Genomic DNA, 22,441 nt, shown 5'->3' with positions numbered 1-22,441 from the left:
GAGCGAAGTAAATATTAATACCAAACAGAGTAACAGGCACTGTAATTAATCACAATGCGTTAGGGCTCAATGCCAAAACTCTCAATCATGACTATTTAACAGAAGTTTGTTTAGAACAGGCTGTGACCAACATCTCTGGAGATGAGGCAGAAGGTAATGCGAGTTTCTCACAGTGCCCATCAGCAGAGATAACAATAAAATAAAAAATTTACTTACCCACGCTTCCTCTTCCTCCTTCACATTGTATTCCGGAATGCAGTCAGTACAAGTCCTCCTAGAGCCTCAACCAACTCAGTTCTACGAATCCGAATGCTGCTCTCATGCTGCTGATAATGTTAGCAGCATGAGAGATGCACCAAGATTGGTTGAAGGAGACTGTGTTGTCACTTAATTCTCTTCACTCAGCTGTTAAAAACAGAAGTTTAAAGTGAGCATATCACACTGGCCGTGGCAAGACAGATGGCCTAAGTGACATGTGTGCTTTAAACTGGAGTGAGCAGGGCTCCTCCCATGCTGCCAGTCAGCAGCAATGGCCCCGCCCTTAAACACTGCTCGGGCTGGAAGAAGTGAAAAATAAAATACTAATTAATGTTATTAACACCTTTTGTTTTTTTTTACCTTTGCTACACTGGCAGCACGGGGGTGACACGCCTATGTCCTAGTTGGGGGCAGGGGGGGGCAGCCACTGTATTGTATTTTCCTGTGATGAGCTTTAGAACTAAAAAAGGTTTTCTTTACCTGTTATTAATACATCTGCCTACTAGGAAGGACCCATACCGTTCTATTAAAATGGTATGTGATTATTTTTTTTTTATTGCAAGCACATTTCGGCGCAATGTTTTTTTTTTCTCTTCCTTTTATTCTTGTGCACCTGCTTGCAATAAAAAAGATTAAGCATTGCACCAATTGACCAAGGCAACACCTACTGGCTTTGCAAATTATTGTTTAACCCTGCATCCACTTTATTTATGTGAGGAGACTAGCAGTAAGCGATTGGTTACTTTTGAATGCTGGACTCAGTACTTAAAGAGATGAGAATGTGTTATTTGAGTTTAAAAAAATAACAGGAGACAAAATCACACCCTTGTACATTGGAGTATAAACAGTTATTTTACCATAATACTTAATTTATATTGCCCTTTTATCCATCATGCTTTACATGTAATGTTTTCCAGTGCTACTTGCTACATTTCTGTATTTTCTAATAGCTGTTACAAACAGATATTATTTACCAGTGTATGGTAATCAATGTAGCCACCCCGGAAGAACTGAGCGCTGAATCTGCTTTCAAACTCATGACATCCAGAACACCACATTTGCCAGTCACGAAAGTTCAAAGGACCGGGCTACCTTCCCAGCGCTCATTTTATCCAATATAAACATGCTTTACAACGAAAACACACATACACTTTCACCAAGGGCCATGAGTGTTACTGTGTCAAACAGTGCTCTAGGATACTTGCTACTGGAAATTTTTGTCCATGCAGGCACTTCGCCACATTTAAGATGAAATGTTATGAAGAAACGACCAAAAAAGAGATAGCCATTATATTCTCAAAAATCCACACTAGAAAGAAAAAAAATATTATGGTGTGTGCCATAAATGTTGACTCACTGGAGTCCTATTGCATAAACCTTACTACACCCAGCCTTTCCCAAAGGAAGCAGAGTTTTGTATTTCAAAAGGCAAGAGGTGAACTTCACTCCTATTTTAATATCCAACACTATTTTCTCCTAAGGGTGCATTGAGGAGAATGAGTCCCCTCTTTGGCGAGAGACGTTTTTTCATTTTAAAAACGGAATTCCAATTGGCTCGTAAATGTTATATTACAGAAATTGCACTGGGCAAACCTTGGCTTCTACAGAGAAGCTCAGATTGTGGCCTAAAATTAGGAAACTACCCTTACCTCCCATTGAAAAAGCTTTGGCAGGGATGTTGTGCCTGTGATGCATCAAGGCTAGCCATACAATCTAGCCTGTCTCCTGATATACATTTACCTGAGCAATATGTGCATACAGGTAGATTCTTCATCCAGGGATGCTTCTACTGATACACTATCATTGATTCTAGGCCATACTCTTCCTTTAAAGGTTTTCTATTCTCAGCTCCCAATGAATCAGGGTGAGGTCATTCATCATTTACCTTATTTACCTTTGGTTACTTGTTTGACTCTAACACACTTCCTTTGCCATCACAAACTCCTCAAGCCCTCCTTTCTCTTGTATTTTATTGTATTGAAGCATTTGTATTGTGTACATCCATACGAGTTGCCGAAGTGTCTTCCATACAGGAGTGTATGGTTGAAAGGGTGTTGTCAACAAAGGAGTGCCTTTGTGGGAAGTATTTTAGTGTTTATCATAAGTGATCAGAGAGGTGCTCTTACCTTATTTGCGGCACGACATTTAGTGATGTGAAGGATGAAACCGTGTTTGTTGTAGTAGTCTGTTGATTATGGAAGTAAGCCTAGTAAAACCCTTATTATTTGTGATTTCTTTCTTTCTGTACCCTTTTACACTGGCTACAAAAGAAATATGTCACTTTGAGCTCCAAAGTGGGTGGGAATGGGGATAGGCTGGGGTGAAGACAGGCAGTGACAGAAATACACTGGATGGCTTATGTTAAAGTCACCAGTCTGCTGTTTATTATAAAAGGCGAGAGATGATTAGGTTGATATGAGACCGGCAAGGATGGACTGTATTAGAATCCTCCTGTTTACTAGTTGGGTACATCATATCACTTCATCAAAAAGTGTCTGGTCACCTGGCACTGAATGCTTAGATTAAAGTGAGCTCATAATAAATTCAATTAGTGAAACTGGCAAGTCTAATATAGTCGTGCTTGACTGGAATTGAATGATCTAATCATGTTGAGATGGACGTCATGTCTTAGAGTGAGAAGATGTGTTTGGATTGCTATGGGTGAATTATGTGGAATATTTGCTACGCAACCAGTTAACCTGGTTGCATAGCAAATAGATAAGTGGATGAATCCTGGAAGCATATTTAGCTCTCTGGTTCAAGTGATGATTGTTGTGTTGGTCTTTTCAGTATGGAGGTTGTTAAATCATATGGGTAAACAAATATGGTGCCCAAAAACGCAGAGTGTGTTTGCTTACACTAACTCTAGTCTAGCAGTCTGGTAGGTTACCTTGGGAAAAGCCATGTTTTTGCTTTTTTCTGAATTTCAGATGTTTGTGGATATTCAGTATTCTAGCTGGCAGTGAGTTCCAGATTCTAGCTGTCTGGACTAAGAAGACTACTCTGTCACTCAATTTCTTTTTGCAGAGTGGCTTAATGATCCTTTCAGCAAATCTTCAGTTTAGCATCCAGTTTTGGGATTATCCCCTGAACTTCACTTTTAGGAAAAGCAGGCATTTTCCTTGGGTTGCTTTGTGAACAATACTTCTAAAGAAATCCAGCAGCCCCTTCTACCCACTTGTCACATTTACTACTTGAGGTCCCAAGTTTGCCCCTCCCTATTTCAGTATTACACTAGCTCTGTAACAGTTTTCATTGACCAGACCAAAAATGTCAGGCTCCTCAGAGAAATTGTATGGAAATCTGCTACAGTCCAGGTCTACACTATCATGGAGCACCAGAACATCACCTCAGGGGCAAAACACAGGTGGCCATCAGCCCTCCATGGGAACCCTAGCTCTTCAGTGATGCCCCATTCAGCCCAAGGCCATTGAATATTTTATATATACGAGAGTAGGGGGGCCCTTGACACATTTTGGGAGGAAGAGGTGGGTGTCATTTTGTGTTATGCCCATCTATCACCTCAATTACCCTTTCTTCATGTGAAAGGGCTGATAATCCGATGTATTGTTTATTAATTATGAAATGACTGCTATGTGAACTATGTATCCAGGATTTTCCTAAAGGACTGTTCAACGTTACACAGAACATCTTAGAATGAGCATCTGTATGTAACCACCACTGCACAGGACATATAGTTGATTATTGCAATTCACCCAATACTTAGAACTGCTGCAATCAATCTATACCACACAACATATCTCACAAATATCAAACATAGCTCCAATACACCAAATAATCAACTATATTCAAACTACCAATAGCACTCACCAGTCAACAATGAATTTTATGAAGTCCGGTCCAGATGTATTAGTACCTCACCCAACACAAACCAAATATATTAAACACACATCCTGGCACCTTATCATGCTTAAAAGAGCACAAAACTATATAGTTGGTGAGCAGTGCCACCTCAGCATCACATTCTTATCTCACAAACCTGCATTTCAAAACCAGATAGATCACTACAACTCCTTACACAATAGTATCCAACAACAAAACACACCATGACCCTATCATGTTCAAAACACGATAGCAAAGAAATATAGTTGGCTAGGCATTGCACCATAGCAGCTCATTCACATGACCTAAAAAATCTACATGTCAAAATCCATTACAACCAGGCAGTTTAGGCATATTATACACAACAATGCAACAAAGCCATACACCTGGCTGATAAGGCCTCTTAAGAAAATTGTTTCCGTGAGTCTGATAAGAGTCTTATGTCCATTGCTGTGGAATGAAATAATGGGTAAAACATTTTTGGCCAGAACATCCACATACATAATTAACTACAGAAACCTATGACAGGATAGGAGACATCCTATGTGGGCAATTATCTAATATAAATCATATATATTCAGTACACTGGATATACGAATCTTCGCCAACTAAACAAAGTGACAAAGCACCTGGACACCAATAATCCATTGACTGTTAAGTGTGCCCAATGTCCAACAGCACTATAAGACAACACAAACTGAAAAAGTGGCGGTAGGATAACCAGACATAATTACCTGAGCACACATAATTTGAAAGAAGTCCTTTTTCAGTATTGTACACGTGCTTCCAAAGCAAGTATGAAGGTATGCTCAGTCTATTAATGTGCAACAACCAATGTTGCACTGATGAATTACCATCCTGATTAAAGAGGGATTTGGAAAGCCTAATGTCCGTGCCTGTCTTTGATGGAGTTCAGTGGTGACAGGTGGAATGATATATATATATAAAAATATTAATCAATGAAGTACCCATAACTATCTGAAAACATGGAACTGTGTTGAACGTAATGTACATAGCTTTGACTAACGTCAAATAACTGATGGACTGCATAAAGCTTGGAAGCACTCGAAATTCACATTCAGCAGAATGAATTATGAACATTCATAGAAACAAAACTTCTCAATGAAGAACACTATTAAAGAACTATAACACTTACAGATAAAATGTGAATAGTACTGAAATACAGCTAAAACATGCATTGACAAAGACACTAGGTCTCGCCTTTGGAATCTATTGCCTTTGCTAGTGCTTGCCGGTGATGGATTAGAGTATTGGTTAAAAGTAAATTAGCAAAAAATGCGTCATGAACACTTGCATAGCACATACGCCTCATAAAGCCTGCTTCATTTAGTGTGTAATGATGAAGTCAAAGCATGCTTCACCACACTAACCACTTACGATGCAGGTTCCACTCTAATCTAATAATTGGAGCAGTAAATAAATAAAATACATCTTCAATTGCGAAAAAGTGCATTTCAGCGAGAAGAGAGGCCCAGCAGCAAATTGGTGCTTTAGTGCCCTCCAAGAAATGAAAAAAAAATTATATAAAAAGTCCACAAGAGTGGGCGAGAATTAGTGGTGGGAGATTAAACAAATATAAAGCTGGACTGGGAGAGAAGAGATAAAGAGGTGGAAAAGCAGCACATGAAGGACAACTGATCTCAGACTACCATTTACCACCCAAGTGAGTTTCTCTATGTCCAAAATTACGTGTTATGACTGTATAATAATTGGTTAATATAAAACATTTGTATATGCTGGTATCTAAACTTTAGATTGCATTATCAATTTTTAAACGTATTAATGTATAGTAAAACGTGACATTTGTTGTCAATTAATTTTTGATATGCGAGTCCACTATTTGTTATGAAGTATATTTTTAAATAGCATTTCTTTAATTGCCATAAGCAAATACTAGAGTATAGGCGCCAGTTGGTTTCATTTTTTGAAGGACTCAATGGTTATATCATCTGGCAAAAACTTTATTTAGGAACACCATACTTATAACAAAATCCTCAGGACATCTAAGCATAGGAAATAAGGAATTGGAGCCAAGCTTCTGCCAGAAGGTGAGTACCAATTAATGGTGCAGTAGTTCGGTGGATTGTGTGCCTGCTGCACTGATGACACACTGTCTCACTGCTAAAATACAAATAGTATAGGTCAAAAATAATTTAACATGAGGTACATGGAAATTATGTGGAATGTCCAAGATCTCAAAGTTAAGAGGACATGCTGTGTACATTTGACCCTCCACTGCGAAGTTGTTAGGAGTGAAAGCTCAAAATTGTAAATAAAGTTTGCTCTGTGCTTTGTCTAGCACCCTATGAGGATATCAGGTAAAAATAAGGCATGACACATAGTATCTCTATTGCTCTGCTCAATGTTACCCGGGCATTTAACAACAGCATATTTATTGTGTTAATAGTTCATTTTTGTTGCATGCGGTGATATGGTTTTATCTTGTTACTGTGTAGTAAATCTGAACCACGCAGGAGGTTTTACCATTAATCTCAAAATACCCTGAAATGAAATGCGGACAAAGTGGTTCACTGCATATAGTTGTTGTTTGCGTGACACTCTAAATGAGTAAAGGAAATATATAAAGGAAGATAAATGCAACTATATACCACTTATGCTTTGGACCTGCCAGCCAGCACATATTGTGATTTCAGAGTTTCAGTTCACTTAGTATTAAATGGATCTAGGATATATTTCAAACAGAGAAATAATAAGCAAGAGAAGTGTTAACCTTGAACACATCATTCAAATTAAAATAATGTATGTTGGTTTGTGTCCACACTTTTGATACCTTTATTCCAACGTTTAAATAAAGAGAAACGGTAATTGTTTCATATTTCTCTTTCTGCTCATATATTATGAAATAATTGTAACATTGTGGCCCTAATTATGAGTTATTCAGAGTTTTCTGACCCCTGAACAGAAGCCTGTTTGTGCAGGATCGGAATTCTGAGTTTGTGGTATTTTCTGCAGCCAGCAATTCTCGAATGTGATAAAGACATAATAACATGAAGAGTGTGTGTGGGGCAAGTAACATGAAGAGTGCGCGTGGAGAAAGCAACACAGAGATTGGGGGAAAACGGCGAGGAAAGCAATAAAACTAGTCCGTTCACAGGACATCATCTCAGTCGCCTGACTTTCTGATCCACTGCAGTACTTTCCGGCCAAGCAATTACTTTTAACCTCTGGCTCCAAAAACGTCCTCTCCATCTACCCCGTCCCCTCCTCTCCCACCGTAAAGACTAAACGGACTTACCGGCACTTGTGTGCAGGTTATTATTCCCCCTCCGCGTCACTGCAATAAGGACGGGTTCCACCGCCCGCCTCTTCCACAGAGGCAGGCTTTTCTTGCCTGGATTGTTCTGTGCTGAGCTGCTGGCGTTATATTCCTTCTTCCGAAAGGGGCTTCTTAACATCTTCCAAAAGCTGGGCTCGTTGCAGTGCTTCTGGGGAGCCTTGGCGGGTTCTGGGCCCAGTAGGTCCCCGCGGCTGGGGCAGGGGTGCAGGGAGCAGGTGTCCCCCTCGCTGCGGGTGCGCAGCAGGCGCGATGGATGTTCTTCCACGCGCGGGAATTCCTGGCCGCGCCGCAGTCTAAAACTGAAACTCTTCCGCAGCGACGACAGGCTCTTACCGGCGGGCTCCGGGTACCTCCTGCGGTCGCCTTTGGCGGCATCTCCTGTTTTCCCTATAAACATATTCCAACTCTGGCTGCTCCAGCGAGAAGGGCCCCTGGTGAGCGCCGAGCCGCTGCTCTCTGCCGCCGCCTGACACCGGGGAGCGTCGGGCCCCGCTGCTGTCATGTCCTGCATGTACACGCTGAGGGGGCGCCGGCACTGGGTGCAACCGCGCTCAGAGTTGTGTCCCACACTCGGGGTCAGGGACCGGCTCTCAAACTCGCACCTCCTAGTACTCGAGCGCAATCTGAAAACCTCCAGAGGTCCGGCCCGTGAAGCGGGGCCGCAGAGATCGGGCCCCAGTCGGCTATCCACATCGCACAGACTCTTAGGTCTGTGCTTCTGCTTCACGGACGCCCCAACAGCCGCCTGCACCGCTAAACAGGACGACGCTCCTTGTAGATCCATGGACTCCAGGACACTGGCGGAGCGGCAGGAGCGGTCTGCCGCGGTCTCTTCCATGACATGACTGGGCGCCCCACAACGGGGCTAGAGCGCTGGCTCACTGGGAGGGCGCCTGGGCAAGGACCTGCGGGCCGTTCACCTCTGCAGAGCAGGGCCGGAGCCAGCGTGCTGCCACGCGAAGAGGGCATCAAAGTTCACTATACGTGCACCCCGTTGTCATCATCGCCTTGGCTTTGGAGTCAGTGCTGCAGGCCGCGCGCCCCTGGGACCCGGGCTACGCGTTACTCCATTCACACTGTGCGGGTCTGCGTCTTCTCGGGCCTACCCCCTCGTTGTACATGAACGGAGTGTGTACAGCCGTTTCTCCTCTCATTAATTAATATATGGTGAATGTATGTTCAGCTGGCTGCTCGTTACCTGGTGTCGGCCTTTTTGAGGTCATCTGAGCGTTGTGGCGTCAAAGTTCAACTCTCGTCGTATTTGCCCCCTTGGTGTGAGTTATTCCTTTACTGTGGCGAGTTCTTTTAGGCCTTAGCTGCTGCGCGGGGACTTGCGAATTGATCTGTTTAAGTGCTCTTATTCAGTAGGGAGACTTGCACACACTACTCCACCGAGGGCCTCCTGTAAAAGCCCAAATGATGCTTCGCATTCCGCTTTTCCAGCTTCCGGTAAGAGGCGCAGGTAGTACTAACTTGTGGGCTGGCCAAATAACCTCGTTACAGCCTTCTCTTCGGCGATGGTGCTGGACTTAATTCCTGTCTGTTCCCCGAATGCAGATGCCACGGAATCTGCCCATTGCGAGACGAAACTGAACACGGAGAGGGTAATCAGTGAACTGCCTGAAAGGAGGCGTTGGCAAGATCCTGAACGCTGTCCAGAAATGCAGCGCGCTGTGCCCCCGGGCACGTGGAGGGAAGCGCAAGCGTCGCGCAGGTCAGAACTTGCAGAGTCCCACAGTGTACACCGGGAGAGGATGACGAGATGGAGAGGAACTCCGCAAACACGCTCCAACCACCACACCTCAAGGTGTAATGTCCACATTGATATGCTCTGTGCCTTTGACATCAGAAGAAGCATTCTGAACTGCTCTCACCCTCCAACAAGGACACAGTGGGCACTTTCTCGGAGGGACACGGGCAGCAGTAGGGAGAGCTGAGTCTCGGATGTGGCTTTTTTCCAAGCCAAAACACGACCCTAACCATCAAAAGATGTAAAATAGACAACTGTCATGAAAAAATCTGACTTCAAAACGAAAGAAAATATTTTTGCACATCTCCGATGTCTCAGTTACATGCACACGATTATATAATGGGACTGAGTGACATTTAATGAAAGTACAATTTTTTGAACATCGAAAAATTCAAGGACCCCCTATGATATTGCCACGAGTTACCCAAAATGTGTCAGTTTGTCATGTTCTCTATTTATATAGTTTATAATGTTATTAAATCTGAAGCAAGAATATTTTATATTGTAAAATGCGGTTTTTGTAGCGCACAGATCCTCTACTGAATCGTATTCTCAAACTAGATGGTTAAGGAAAATTATAGTTAAGTAAAGCAATGGGCCATGAATCTTATACTTTAGTAAAGGTTGGAAGCGGAGATTTGAATCCAGGATTGCACATTGTGCAGTTCCGATACTGTAGGGTTCCAGCCTTCCCTCTTCCATTGAATACCAACGATTAGGGATATGTGTTAATTTATTAAATTATTGTTATTCAATTAGTGTTAATATATAGAGCTAAAAAAATACACTTATCACACCTTAAATCAAACCGACCCCTTACACACATGTATGTGTTGTTAGTTATAAGATTAAAAGGTATGTTTATTTCTGTTTGGAATGTTTCAACTCATACACTGAAGATCAGATATAGTGAAAGAACACGTCTGTCCAAAATCATGCTGCACTTCCCAATCGTCTTCTGAAGAGATGCAACCCAAGGAGCAAACTCAGTGGGGCTCTGAGACCTCTTCGTTTTTTGCTAATTATTTAACTGTGGTTATTAAGATTTTGAGTCTCTTCTAAAATCCATTTTCTCAAGTAAGCCAAGCCACCAAGAACATGCACATCAAAATGGAATTTCTAACTTCACTTACTCTTCTGGCCTGCCAAACTGACCAATTTATGACAGGATCAACACCCCTATGACTGTAATTAAATAACAATACAACAAGGTATTAAAGTCCCACTGAGTTTAGCCCTCAGGTTATAGCGCTTCAAGGAGACTTAAACAATGTGCAGAATGTCTTCAAAGAGGCATGCTCTGTCTGCCACTATCTAAGATTCACTTTCCACATTAAAATCTGAGACAATCTTGTCCACTACCTCCCCTTCACTCCAAAATCTGGGGGGAATAAATCTCCTCTGTCCCTACGGATCCTACGCTCAAGCCCGACAACACCAGAAAAGGTATTCACTAAACGGCACCACTCTGCAATCTACACCTAAAAGTAAATTTAATGAAGTGTGTATGCCTGGATGCAATGTTCGTGTTTCCTTCTTCTGTTTCGCTTGCTAGAAGAAAGGGTGACTATTTGCTGTAGCCACTCTTGCTTAATAATGTTGACAGCCATGTAGAAACAACACTGGTCTCCAAGAAGGGCCACTGACATCAGGGAAAAAGCCCAATAGGCATAGAAAATATGGAGGTGCCAAGGGTGAACTGAAGGTGGAGGAATCAAGGCTCTCAAAACTGAAGAGGAGCCAAGCACTAAGGCTGTGCTGCAAGCAACAAAGAAGAACCAGATCTCACTAGCAGAACGTCTCGGAAAATAATGAGAACCATAAAGGGAATCACTGAATCAAATATAACAGCTTAAAAGGTATAAACAGACTGACAGACGTTACATAAGCATTTGTGACACACTACACATTGGGTCTGAGCTCATTACAGGAAGAAAGAGGAAGTGGCTCACAGGAAGAAAGGAAGTGGGCATGATGAAATGGGAAGGGACTCGCTGGGCAGTGCACACTGAAGTGGCCTTCTCTGATAGACTTGTACAGAGCACAGGATATAGCTCCAAGTCAGATGAACAATAAGCACCGAAGAGAGATTGTTAGTCTTCATGACACAGTTCCCGGGACAGATGAGCTGCAGGAACAGGTAGGGGTGCTGCATTATGGTCTTCTAGGCAGAACGTGGCAAGTTATGGTCAACTCTGCTAGTACCATGAATTGCCACTCTCTTCGCTCTCCATGCTCTCACTCTGCCTTCCATGACACACTGTCCATCACTGCTCCTTTTCGCTTTGCCCCTGCTCGAACAATTGTGTTGCAAGCACTTGGATAACCAATAGCACCAGACGGCATCTTTTAAAGGCATCTTTTGTGTACTTGAAAGATGGCTTCCATTTTGTGCCTTTAAACTTCCTTACAGAATTGCGTCTCAAACATTGTCAAAACCAGCATCAACAGGTAGTCTACACCCAACATAGAGCTATTTTGGAAATTCATAAGAATTCTGTTTTGTAACTCATGGGCATATTGTTCCAAGATGGCTGCCACATTGTGAGGCTTGCAAATAGTCTAACCAAAGCCAGTTACTCTGTGTAGCATTCCAACCCATCGTTTTTTTGCCCACATTCTGCCTCAGATTAGACCCAGTGATATGCAAACCAGCCTTGATCCTGCTCCAATAGGAACAGTCCAACCTAACCTTCCAAGTTAGGATCTTTCTGAACCGTATACACAAGCACCAGAACAATGGTTTTGGCCTAGTTGGGCCTCTTCACTCAGGTGAAGATTGGTTCCAGTGGTGCAGTGAAGAGTCCTGATAAGATACTACTGGCCTGGGGTTGCCTGTCTTCCTTTCTGGAGTGGGGCTCCCTTGGAAGTGTGAGATGGACTGCTCCCACGAGGAGCAGGCTCTGTATCAATTTGCAAAAGGCAGTTCTCTGTCTAGAGAGGTTTAGTGGGTGAAAACCAATTGGTTGGAATGCCACCTGAGTGAATGTCAGTGGTAAGACTATTTGCAAGAATTGCTCCCATCTTTTGTTATGTCACATTGTGTCTGTACACAATGTGATGACTATCCTAGAAATATACTAAGTAACAATCCAAACTGGACACCCACTAATATTGGCTTTGCCAGCACTTGCACTGCATTTCTAAACGCATTGCCAAAGCCAATACCAGCAGAAAATAAGAATTGGCAACGCAATACTGACTGTCTTTATGATAGATAGCATTCACATACTGTGTGTCACACAATTAGTCAGTTATATCAGCAAGTACAATTCCTAGTAAGTGTACTCATAAAGACAATGAATGATATAAAGGCTAAGCCATGGAAATAGTGTGATGAAATAATTATTTCTCTGTTATGTAGTATAGAAGTTTTGCAGCATAGGACATAGAAACAAATTAAAATATGTACCTATATGTTTTAAGTGCTCAGTACAAATTGTGAATGTGCAGTGCTCGAGGCAATCGTTTGGATGACACAATAAAATTATTACAAAAAGAGAAAGAATGGTGAAAAGCATAACATGTGATGTATCCAGAAAGTACATACATATTTCCATGTACTAAAGAGCTCATGAATGTTTGAGGCTGATTAACGGAGGAAACCAGTCTGCGCTAAACTTTTCTGCCAAATAACTGTGAACAGCATTTTAACCCACCAGAAATTGTCAGGTCATCATCAGGACAAAATGCGATAGAACTCATCACTATAGCAATTGATCTGAGTGGGTTACTCAATTAGAATGTCAATATCGTAATGAATATTGCTTCATGATCCCCTGTGCGTAAGTGGCAACACAGCTGGGACAACACAATCAGTAACCTCAAGCCGGAGCCAAAGGAAGGTTGGATGCATCAGGCCAAGAATGGAAGCATGAGGTCAAATCCAAAATGAAACACTTCACCAGGTTGCTGTGAAGGGGGCACTGGCCAGATCCAAAGGCAGTCAATTTGTATGACAAGTGGCACATAATAACACAAAGTGGAGTAATTTTGGAAATTTTGCATAACAAGCATAACACAAAATCCCCCCAAAATTAAGTGAATTATGCAGAGATACTTAAAACTTTGCTCAGGCCTAACAAGGAGGGTGTGCAGAGCAGTAACTGGGACCACCATGAGTTTTGGTAAGGAGGAGGGCAGGATACAGCAGGAAATATACTTTCTGAGCAAGAGCGTCAATCCCAATGACAGATATTTTTATAACGATCAAGAATTGCTCACAGTAAAAAATCCTAATGAGTGACTCACAAGTACAATAACTTTATTGTTTGATTAACAAAAATCATTACAATATATATGAAAAGAACAATTGTGGCTGCATTGAAATTTAAATAAAATAAATTTCTAAAATATTGTTCATTGTTCAAATATAAAAAACATATAAATAAAAAGCAACATTTATCATCAGAGCTGTAACATGCTGTGAAGTGCATACATTTGTTCCTTTAATAAAAATGTCACAGTAAAATCGAAGCTCGATTCAGAAGGTGTTAATGCTAAGGTGCCTAATTCTCAATATATTCAAAATTCTGACGACATTTACTCTCAAAATCATTAAAAAAGGCTTGAAGGAATATTCCTATCACGATCAAGGAAGCACATAGAGTTCGTAGCCTACTCACTATGGCCACTAGGAGGAACGAAAGGAAGAATTGGAGACTCCTGAATGCATTTGAATGATATCAGTAAACTCCTAATGGTCTATTCACTTACTCAGATTTGATGTACATGTTGTATTAATGCAAAATATTTGTAAAATCAGACTGTTAATAAGTGAATCACTTTAGATTATCCCCATCAATGCTTTTTAAAGACAGATATACCTTTGTTGCTTAACTGATAGAATCATTGCAGTCAGAAATATACATAAATGATGCAATTAGTAGCCCAGACACCAGGCAGGATTTCTAGATTACAGTGAGTAAAGACAACTGTCCCTCGCCCAGCTGTAGGGTGTCTATTTAAAAAGATGCCTGTTTCGTCAGGGGTGATGATCGCCCTCCATGCTGTCCATAATGTTCTGCGTCTGGGCTGAGTAATTAAAGGAAGATTGTTTACTCCTGGGTTGAATTTCTCCCTCAGCTTTCAGTGATTGTTGGCACGTGTTTTAACAGGAGATCTGATTTTAATATGAATTTTGCTACACATGCCGTTTGCTGAGGTGTCAGTCCTTTGAGGCAAAATGGGATGGCTTGTTGGCATGATCGAATGCTGTTTGCGTTGAACATGTTTTTAAGGTATAGTTTGCGCCAGGATGCCAGTGCAGGGCTTACACATAGAAGGTGTAGAAAATCTTCCTGATGGTATGCACATAGCCTGCATTTCCAGGTTTGTGAGGGGTTGAGCCATTTTGGGACTATGTCCAGTGAGGGGTAGATACCCAATCTGACGTGCAGCACCTTTACTTTCAGGAATTGGTATTGTTTTTCTCCCACGTATTTCTGTGCTGTCGGTGCCTTATATGTGTTTATAGTCATCAGTGAGTGGGAACGTGACCTGAATTTGCCTTTGTCCTTGCTCCACGGTAGCTGTTTGGTTTGCTTATTTATTAGCTTCTTAAAGCTATTATGCAGTAAGGACTTTTGCCACAGCTCTTCTGCCTGAAGTTGCTTGATTGCTAAGGTGATTTTGCCATACCAAGGATTTGAGTTGATCTGCAAGTTCAGGCCTGATTCCTCCCCGATTAGGGATTTTAATGTGTTTGGTGGTGCTTGTCTTAATTGGGAGGCATGTTTAAGGATGGCTCCGTTCTGTACCAGGGCTTGGTCTTGTAGCCCAAATTCTAGTCTGATTTGCGCTGGTGAGGAACTTTGTGGTAGGCGGAAGAGAAGTCGGAAAACTTTATTCTGAGCGATGTTCAGGAAATTATTGAACTTGCCAGGATAACTTTCTAAGCTGTTTGTCAGGGAAGGCAGAAACTTTGCTCTGATCACAGTGAGGAGCAGCCTCCAGTTAGGACTTTGCAGATTCATGACTAGTTTTTAAAGGGCTGCATGCTGTGCTGCCACTCTGGCTTTCAGGATGTTTAAATGCAAGTGGTGAGACCACCTTTCCTGTAACCAGACTCCCAAATATTTGTAGCTATTACTTCTGTCCACATGCTGGTTTCCACATAGCCACTGTTTTTTCTTTACTATGAGCTTACAGAAGATGACTACCTTGGTTTTCTCTGTGTTTACCAGCAACATGTTGGATCTGCAATACTGAGCCAGTCTGTTTAGCAGTTTTTGCAGTCCTGTGCTTGATAGGTTCAAGAGGACGATGTCGTCTGCATAGAGCAGTGCAGTTAGAAGCTGGGTACCTAATTTGGGGGGATGGGAACCGGCAGAGTTCAGATGTGCACACTGGTCAGCAAGATATGGATTGAAAAGCATCAGGGCAAGGATGCAGCCTTGCTTTACTCCTCTTCCTGTCAGAATTTTTGCAGAGACTCTTCCATTGCAGCCAACTTTTACCCTAGCCCAGTTGTCAGATTATAAGAGCTGTACTCCTTTTAGCAAGTTTGGTGGAATATTGAGATCTGCTCATTTTTTCCATAACCTGTACCGTTCCACCGAGTTGAAAGCTTTGGAGAGGTTCACAAAGCAGGAGTACAAGGCCATTTTCTTTTTTGTGTACCCTGCCTCCAGTATTACTAGTATTACCAAGTTGTCGGTGGTACTTGATGAGGGACAGAAACCTGTTTGGTTCAATGGGATTAGGTTCTGTCTAGAAACCCAGTCTTTTAATTCCACCAGCAGGGACTCTGCAAATATTTTTGTGTCATTGTTGAGGAGGGCAATCAAGCAATAGTTGTCAGGGTTCCCATAGGGGCCTTTCTTGTAAATTGGGTGGAGAGTCGCCCCTCTGCAGGAGTCAGGGATTTTATTTTCTGTGATGCAAGAGGTGAATAGATTAGTAAATTGGTTGGACCAAAATTTCAGATTGTGTTTTAGGACCTCTATGGGGAGGCCATTTGGGCCGGGCCCCATTGGTTCTGCAGTGTCTAAGGTGACTTTTGATCTTTTGTACTTCGAAGGATAGGTGATTTGGCTCGTCGTTTAAGCTCAAGTTGCATTCTCTCATTTCCTGACAGTCGTATAGCTTGGAGATGCACTCGATCCACTTTGCTTCTGGCACAGTGTTGCTTAGGGTTCCAGCCACCCCACGATCTAGTTGGTTAATGATAGACCAAAGGGGCAGCTGTTCCTTTGTTTGCATACCACAATGACTTCAATCCATTCTTGCTCTCGGTGAGCGTGCTTAGCTTCCCAGAGTGCCTTCTTGTATTTCCGCCTTAAAGCTTAGAAGGTACTGAGTTGTTTGGTGTCCATGTGTTGTTTCTTTAGGGCTCTTGCCGCTTTGTTGAGCTGTTACCTTTGTTGCTTTCGAGACTGTGTGAACCATTGTTTTTTATTCCCTGGGGGTATAAGTCTGTGCAATTGAAAGGGAGCTAGCTGGTTCCTTAGTGAAGATAGCATTGCTTCCTACCTGATGAATATGTCTGACTGGGTCCCTGGGTTAGATAATAATCTTGCTTTCCAAACCTCATATTTCCTCATGCACTGGGTAGACCATCTTATACTGCAGAGATGGCTGCCTGGATCCTGTGCCCCTATATTGTGCATTTGTACCATGTAATGGTTGTCGTTCGAGATTTCCATGACTTGCGGGTAATGATCGCTTTCGCATCGTACTTCTATGCTGAAATATTAAATGTATTTTTTTTATAATGTCATGGTTGTAAATGTGTAATCCAGGGTGTTCGCTGATCTCCTTGCTATGTGCATAGGATTCATTGGGCTGTCTGTGGGGAAACGACCGCTCAAGGCCCTCAATCCTAAAGCCTCCAAGGCTCTCCCCAGAGGGTGATCGCATTTGTCCATATCAATGAACAGTGATACTTGCTGTGGAATGCCAAGCATTTGATGTAAGACTCCTTTTCTTGTACTTCTGTACCCATGGTTGGCCATATTTAGGTGGAAATTGTCTGTGATTAGCCAGGCTGCATTCCCGTACGAGGATTAGAGATTGCATTTCGTTTTCCATAGTATCTAATAACTGCCATTTGTGGGTTGATTCTGGGTTGATACCTTGTCCAAAAGCCAGTTTTCAATAATGTCGGCTAGCACATGGGTTGGAAGCTGGTCGATTTTTCTTGCCGTTAAAGATTTACTTGAGGATATGTAAGTGGAAAGTCCTCCCTTGGGGTGTTTCTTGCTCTTTGCTTTTATTGCTGGGCTAAAGAATTCTTGGAATCCTGCTAACGGATTTTCATCTACCCCCCAAGTTTCTAGAAGGCATATGATGTCAAAGGTTCTCAAAATGGATTCCAGGTTTGGATCATGAGAGATTTTGGTTGATACTGCTATGTTCCAGGATATTATTTTTGTGTTGCCCAGTGCCTGTTTGGGCCATGGTTCAGAATTTGAGATATTTATCAGTGGTCCTGGATACCCACACCTATCTTGGGGTGCAGGGATGCATCAGGGTCAAGAGAATAATTTGTTCCAGCTGATTTTCTCTTTTTTTCGGGTCCGTTGCCTTGTATCGTCTTATTACTTGGTGTTCCTGTGTAATGGAGACTGAGAAATCACTTGGTCTAAGGGGAAGGGAGGATGTAAAGACAGTTTCCTCTGAAGCCATGCGGGATGAGGACTATCGGGTACTTTGCCTTGATCCCTTCTTTGAGCTTTATATCAGATGCACTTTTTCCAGGCTGCTGAGGCCGACTTCTGTGCATTCATTTTTGCCACTCTTGCTTGGTGGTAGAAAGGCTATGTACCCAAGATCTTTGCTGTTTAATTGTTCCAACCCTGGGATGGCGTTGCACATTCTCAAGAGGTTGCCTCTATTTAGGATATCCCAAGGGCCCTGAGAATTGTACATGGGATGAAAGATGAGGGTATGAGTGTCCTTTTCCTTTGGGGTCAGCAGAGGATTGGGCTTAGTTGTTTGGGGATTTGCAAAGTGAAGCTCTGATGTAATTTCAACATCTGTGATTATCGTTTGCACTGCCTTGCTGGGTGCTAACTCTATGCGGTTTGAATTAAATGCACGGGCTGTGGTCTTCGTGATGGACCCCAGGTCTAGGTGTCCAGGGTGAGAGACCCACTGCGGAAGGATCGCTCCAGTGTTCCCTGGTCTTTTCACAGAATACCCCAGATGGGTGGCCTGGATGGAGATTGCATTATTACCTGGTTGGGTGTGGTTCATGTGAAGCTCCATTCGATTAGATGATGTGAGTTGTGCCCCACAGAAGGCTGTTGGGCCAAGATTCCCTTCTGGCTCAACCCAGGCCCTGGAGGTTCATATCTGAAAGGGTGAGTTGGAGGGTGCCAGCTGCGGGGTGGTTTAACTAGAATTCGTTGGACCTGTCCGGTTCTGCTATTTTACTGGGAACTCCTTGGTTCCTGCTTCCTGACAAGACAGTTCCTTTGTCTAACAGCTGTCTTTGAGGCTCGTTGTCACTTAGTAGCCTGAGAGGTGGAGTTTTAGTATCTGTCAATTGGGCGGGTGGCAAGTGTTTTGCCAATTCCTCTTTGATGCTACTTTTTTTTTTTTTCCCGAGTTCCCTTCCAGTGGGTTATTGCATCGGTTCCTGTGTGTAGGCTGGGTTTTGATTTCCTGACCCCTTTATGGTTTATTGTGCATTTTCCTTAGCCGTTTCTTGTTTTTCCTGGACAGAACTGGGAGAAACAGGGCTTCTTCTTGGATGTATGCTTTTTCTGGACTTTCTGATATGGCTCTCAACGTCTGTTCTGCGCATCCTTCGGGCTGTATTGCAACACTGGGGACTCTCATTTGAGATCTGTTTGTTGTTCCACGGGCTGGGTGACCTTGTGTCTGTAGCCTGCCATTTATCTTCTGTTCAGCTTCCTGTTTTAAGTTTCCTACTATTGATGACATGATTGATGGCTATTCTTGAAATCTGTCCAAGATTGGGCCATAGTGAGAATGATGGTCCTGGGTAAGTAACTCCTTGTCGGCCTCTACTTATGCTTGCGCTCTTTTGATTATTGAATTTTAATCTGTCCAGCTTGTTGTCAATGGCACTAGTTGTTGTGGCCAGACTTTATCTATCGTCTATGTTAAAAATAGTATAGTTTGTTATGGCTGTGAGGGTTTTATTTAAAGCGTCCCATCCTGCCAGGAGAAGAGAGGCTGAGTCTAAGTGTCCCTGGTTTTGTGTAGTTTCTGAACAGCGAGTTTGTGAAGGGTTGGCTGATCCTCTTTGTGGGTGTAAGTTGGCCCTCCCCTTCATCTAACTCAGGACTGAAGAACTCCTCTAACTCCTCCTGAGTTAGAGAGGCCTCACCGGGGTCGTTGGGCAGATTTGACCTTGGGGTTGATAATTTTGAGGCCGGATTTTCCCAGCTGCCTTTTTTAATTTCCTCAGTGCAATGCCCTTTGAAGGGCTGGTCATCGGTGACTATGGTCCTGTTTAATACCACTATGGAGGGTGAAAGGGGGATTGACTGCTTTAATGGCTTGAGAGTGAGCCCAGTTTTGTTGTCTGAGGGATCCAAGCAGGGTGGAGAGCTTGGTAGGGAGAGTTCAGGCATTGATTCTTGGGCTGAAGTACATGGAGGGAAGTCCTCCCTGGGACTGCACAGGGTGATTACACTGTCACTGAAGGATCTCCATCTGGGATGGAATATTGGGATTGAGTCTCTGGGGGCAGTTTTGTGGCTGGTGTTTTTCTCCAGTGGCTTGAAGAACTCAGGGATTCCTCTGAGTCCGTCCTTCACCCCTGGGTTCCCTTTTGTGTCTTCTCATGGGGGTCTGGGGAACCATCCTTTGAGCCAGTTGAGGCCATTACCCCTTTTGGTGACCCCTAAGGCATGTGTTTTGGCTTTGTGACCTGCCTTGTTTTGCCCCCTTTGGTCCCCCCCAACTGTTTATTGGGGGCAGCCTTTTCTCTCCTCATTAATTTTTTAGCTCTGTTGTGTGCCATTAAGAGGCAGGAGCTGCAGGTCCTCATGTTCTTTCAGTACTTTCTCCTTGTAGGGTTCGAGGTCTGTGGGCGCTCCTCCGTCACCTCTTGTATAGTGCAGTAAGAGTGAGAGTGTGACGGGAGAGTGACGGGAGATGGGATGCAGGAGCTCCTCTGACTTCCGGTGCGTGGCTGCGAGGGAGCTATGGGTCAACCGAGCGTGTCTCGCTGATCCCCGCAAGCTGCACCCAGACCTGGCTGGGCCACTTCCGTGGGGAACTGGGGCACGCACTTGGCAACAGCCACCTGTGACTACCGCGCTCACACTTGCTGCGTACTTGCTAGGCTAGGTCGGGCACCACACACACACTCGCTGTCTGCTGTTGCTACCACTGCTGCTGGTACCTGCTGTAGCTGCGTAGCTGAGGCCGGGAGCCTAATTCCCAGTGATTGAGGGTGTGCCTGTGACTGTGATTGTTGACCCACCCTGGGGCGGCCAGGGACCTCCTGGGCCAAGACTGGGTGCTGCAGACAGCCGCCGCTCCGGTCACCTGATGTCCTGTGCAGCTCTGTCTGGAGCGTTGGAGTGGCGTTGTAGCTTGACTGTAGACAACAGCAGACTGGATTTTACCTGCTCAGCGTACAGTGCTGCGGTGATGCCGTGTTTGCAGGGTGTGGTCAGCTGTGGCCTCCACCGGTTCCGTGCAGCGTTCGGTGCTGTGGTGGTGCAACCGTCTGCTTCGGTGTTTGGCTACTGAAATTGCCTCTAGGAGAGCTTCCAGCTTTGATGACCAGCTTTGAGACTGGTTCCTGGAGGCAGACTACTTGTTAGTGCACCACCTGTAGTCTTGCTGCTTGCGCCTGCTGTGGTCTTACGTGCCCTCCTGGGTCCCGGGATCTACTAAGACCTGCAGAACACTTCTGGGTCCTGTTAAGCCCGATGGGGGGCCTGCCGGAAATCTGTTGGGTCCTGGTGGGTCCTGTTTGCATCTGGCCACGCTGAATGAGTACGGCGGGGGTGCTTGATTCCTTTGCGTGGACCTCCCCCACCAAGGGCACACTAATGGTGGTGAGCAGTAGGCGAGCGGGTCTCGCTGGTTCTCCCACAAGCCACGCCCAGACCTGGCTGGTCCATTTTGTAGGGGACTGGGTGTGAGAAGCTGGCCTGGTTTGTAGTGGGTACCTGAGGTACTTATACCAGGTCAGCGATCCACCTTAATGAAATGTAGGCAGTGTCTAGTGGCTTAGGCTGTCTTTGGGTAGCTGTAACACAGCAGCAAAGGCTGAACTAGGAGACATGCAAAGCGCTTGCAATACCACTATAGTCACACAGTACTTATATACAATAAAAGACAATACTCAGTGTTACCAAAAATAAAGGTACTTTATTTTAGTGACACAAGGCCAAAAATATCTTAGAGGCAATACTCCTTCTGGAGGTAAGTATTATACACAGTATAAACACTAGTAACCAAAATAAGGTAAGTAAACAGTCATAGAATAGTGCAAACAGTGAAAAACACAATAGATTGCAATGGGCCTGGGGGGGAACACAAACCATATACTAAAATAGTAGAATGCGGATGTCGGATTCCCCCCTAGGCAAGTGTAGTGTGTAGAGCGGTGCTGGGAGTGTAAGAAAAAACCAAAAGTAAGTAAAGTACCCCACCCCAGAGCCCAGGAAAACAGGAGTAAAGTACAGCAAGTTTCCTTAGAACACACTAGAAGTCGTGGTAAAGGATTATGCAAGAACCAAGCATGACTGCAAGAAACCAATGGTGGATTCCTGGCCCTCAAGACCTGTGGAGAGAGGAGACCAAGTCCTGAAGTCGAGGAAGAGTCCAGGAAGAACAGGAAACTATCAACCTGGATGAAGGTGCAAAAGTGGATTCTTCGGTTAGAAGAAAAGTACAGAAATGTACCAAAGAAGACAGAAGTGGGTTCCTGCTTGATGCAAGAGAGGTCCCACATCGAGTCGTTGGATGCAGGCTGTTTGCGTCACTGGATTCCGCCAACAAGCCTTGGTTCACGCAGGAACACATTTTGCGTCAAGGAGGCACTGCCCGGACCCAGGAGGAACCTGGGGGCCGCAACTCAGACTGAGGAGACAGAGGGGGCTCTCAGCACTTCACAGAGCCCTCAGAAGACCAGGCAGCGTCCACAGGAGTTCCAGGACACGAGGACAAAGGAGTTGCAAAGTGCGGTCGTGCAGCACTACACAAAGGGATCCAACGCCGCCGAAGAGCAACTCAGGGAGCTGTGCTTCACAGGATAGAGTGCTGGGGACCTGAACTATGCCATGCACAAAGAACTTTTGGAAGTAGTGCACAGAAGTCCAGGGAGCTGCAGAAGA

The 22,441-nt window shown here is 44.0% G+C and overlaps 1 protein-coding gene across 2 annotated transcripts in view; it reads right to left on the bottom strand.

Moving 5' to 3' along the window:
* Positions 1-22,441, bottom strand: part of LOC138261617 (arf-GAP with GTPase, ANK repeat and PH domain-containing protein 3-like) — a 2,246,054-nt gene that overhangs the window by 2,003,703 nt on the left and 219,910 nt on the right. Inside the window, exon 1 of one of the 2 annotated variants that reach the window (XM_069210743.1) lies at positions 7,379-8,393. The exons of the other annotated variant lie outside the window; for it this stretch is intronic. Coding sequence (XP_069066844.1) covers positions 7,379-8,258 — 880 coding nt within the window. The 5' untranslated portion in view covers positions 8,259-8,393. Of the gene's footprint in view, positions 1-7,378; positions 8,394-22,441 lie in introns of those variants that run through there. 2 annotated transcript variants of the gene reach the window in all.

Source organism: Pleurodeles waltl, chromosome 10, assembly GCF_031143425.1.
Source record: "Pleurodeles waltl isolate 20211129_DDA chromosome 10, aPleWal1.hap1.20221129, whole genome shotgun sequence".
Lineage (NCBI taxonomy): Eukaryota > Metazoa > Chordata > Amphibia > Caudata > Salamandridae > Pleurodeles > Pleurodeles waltl.
The sequence above is the reverse complement of the archived record's forward strand: the minus strand, read 5'-3'. Positions and strand labels throughout refer to the sequence as shown.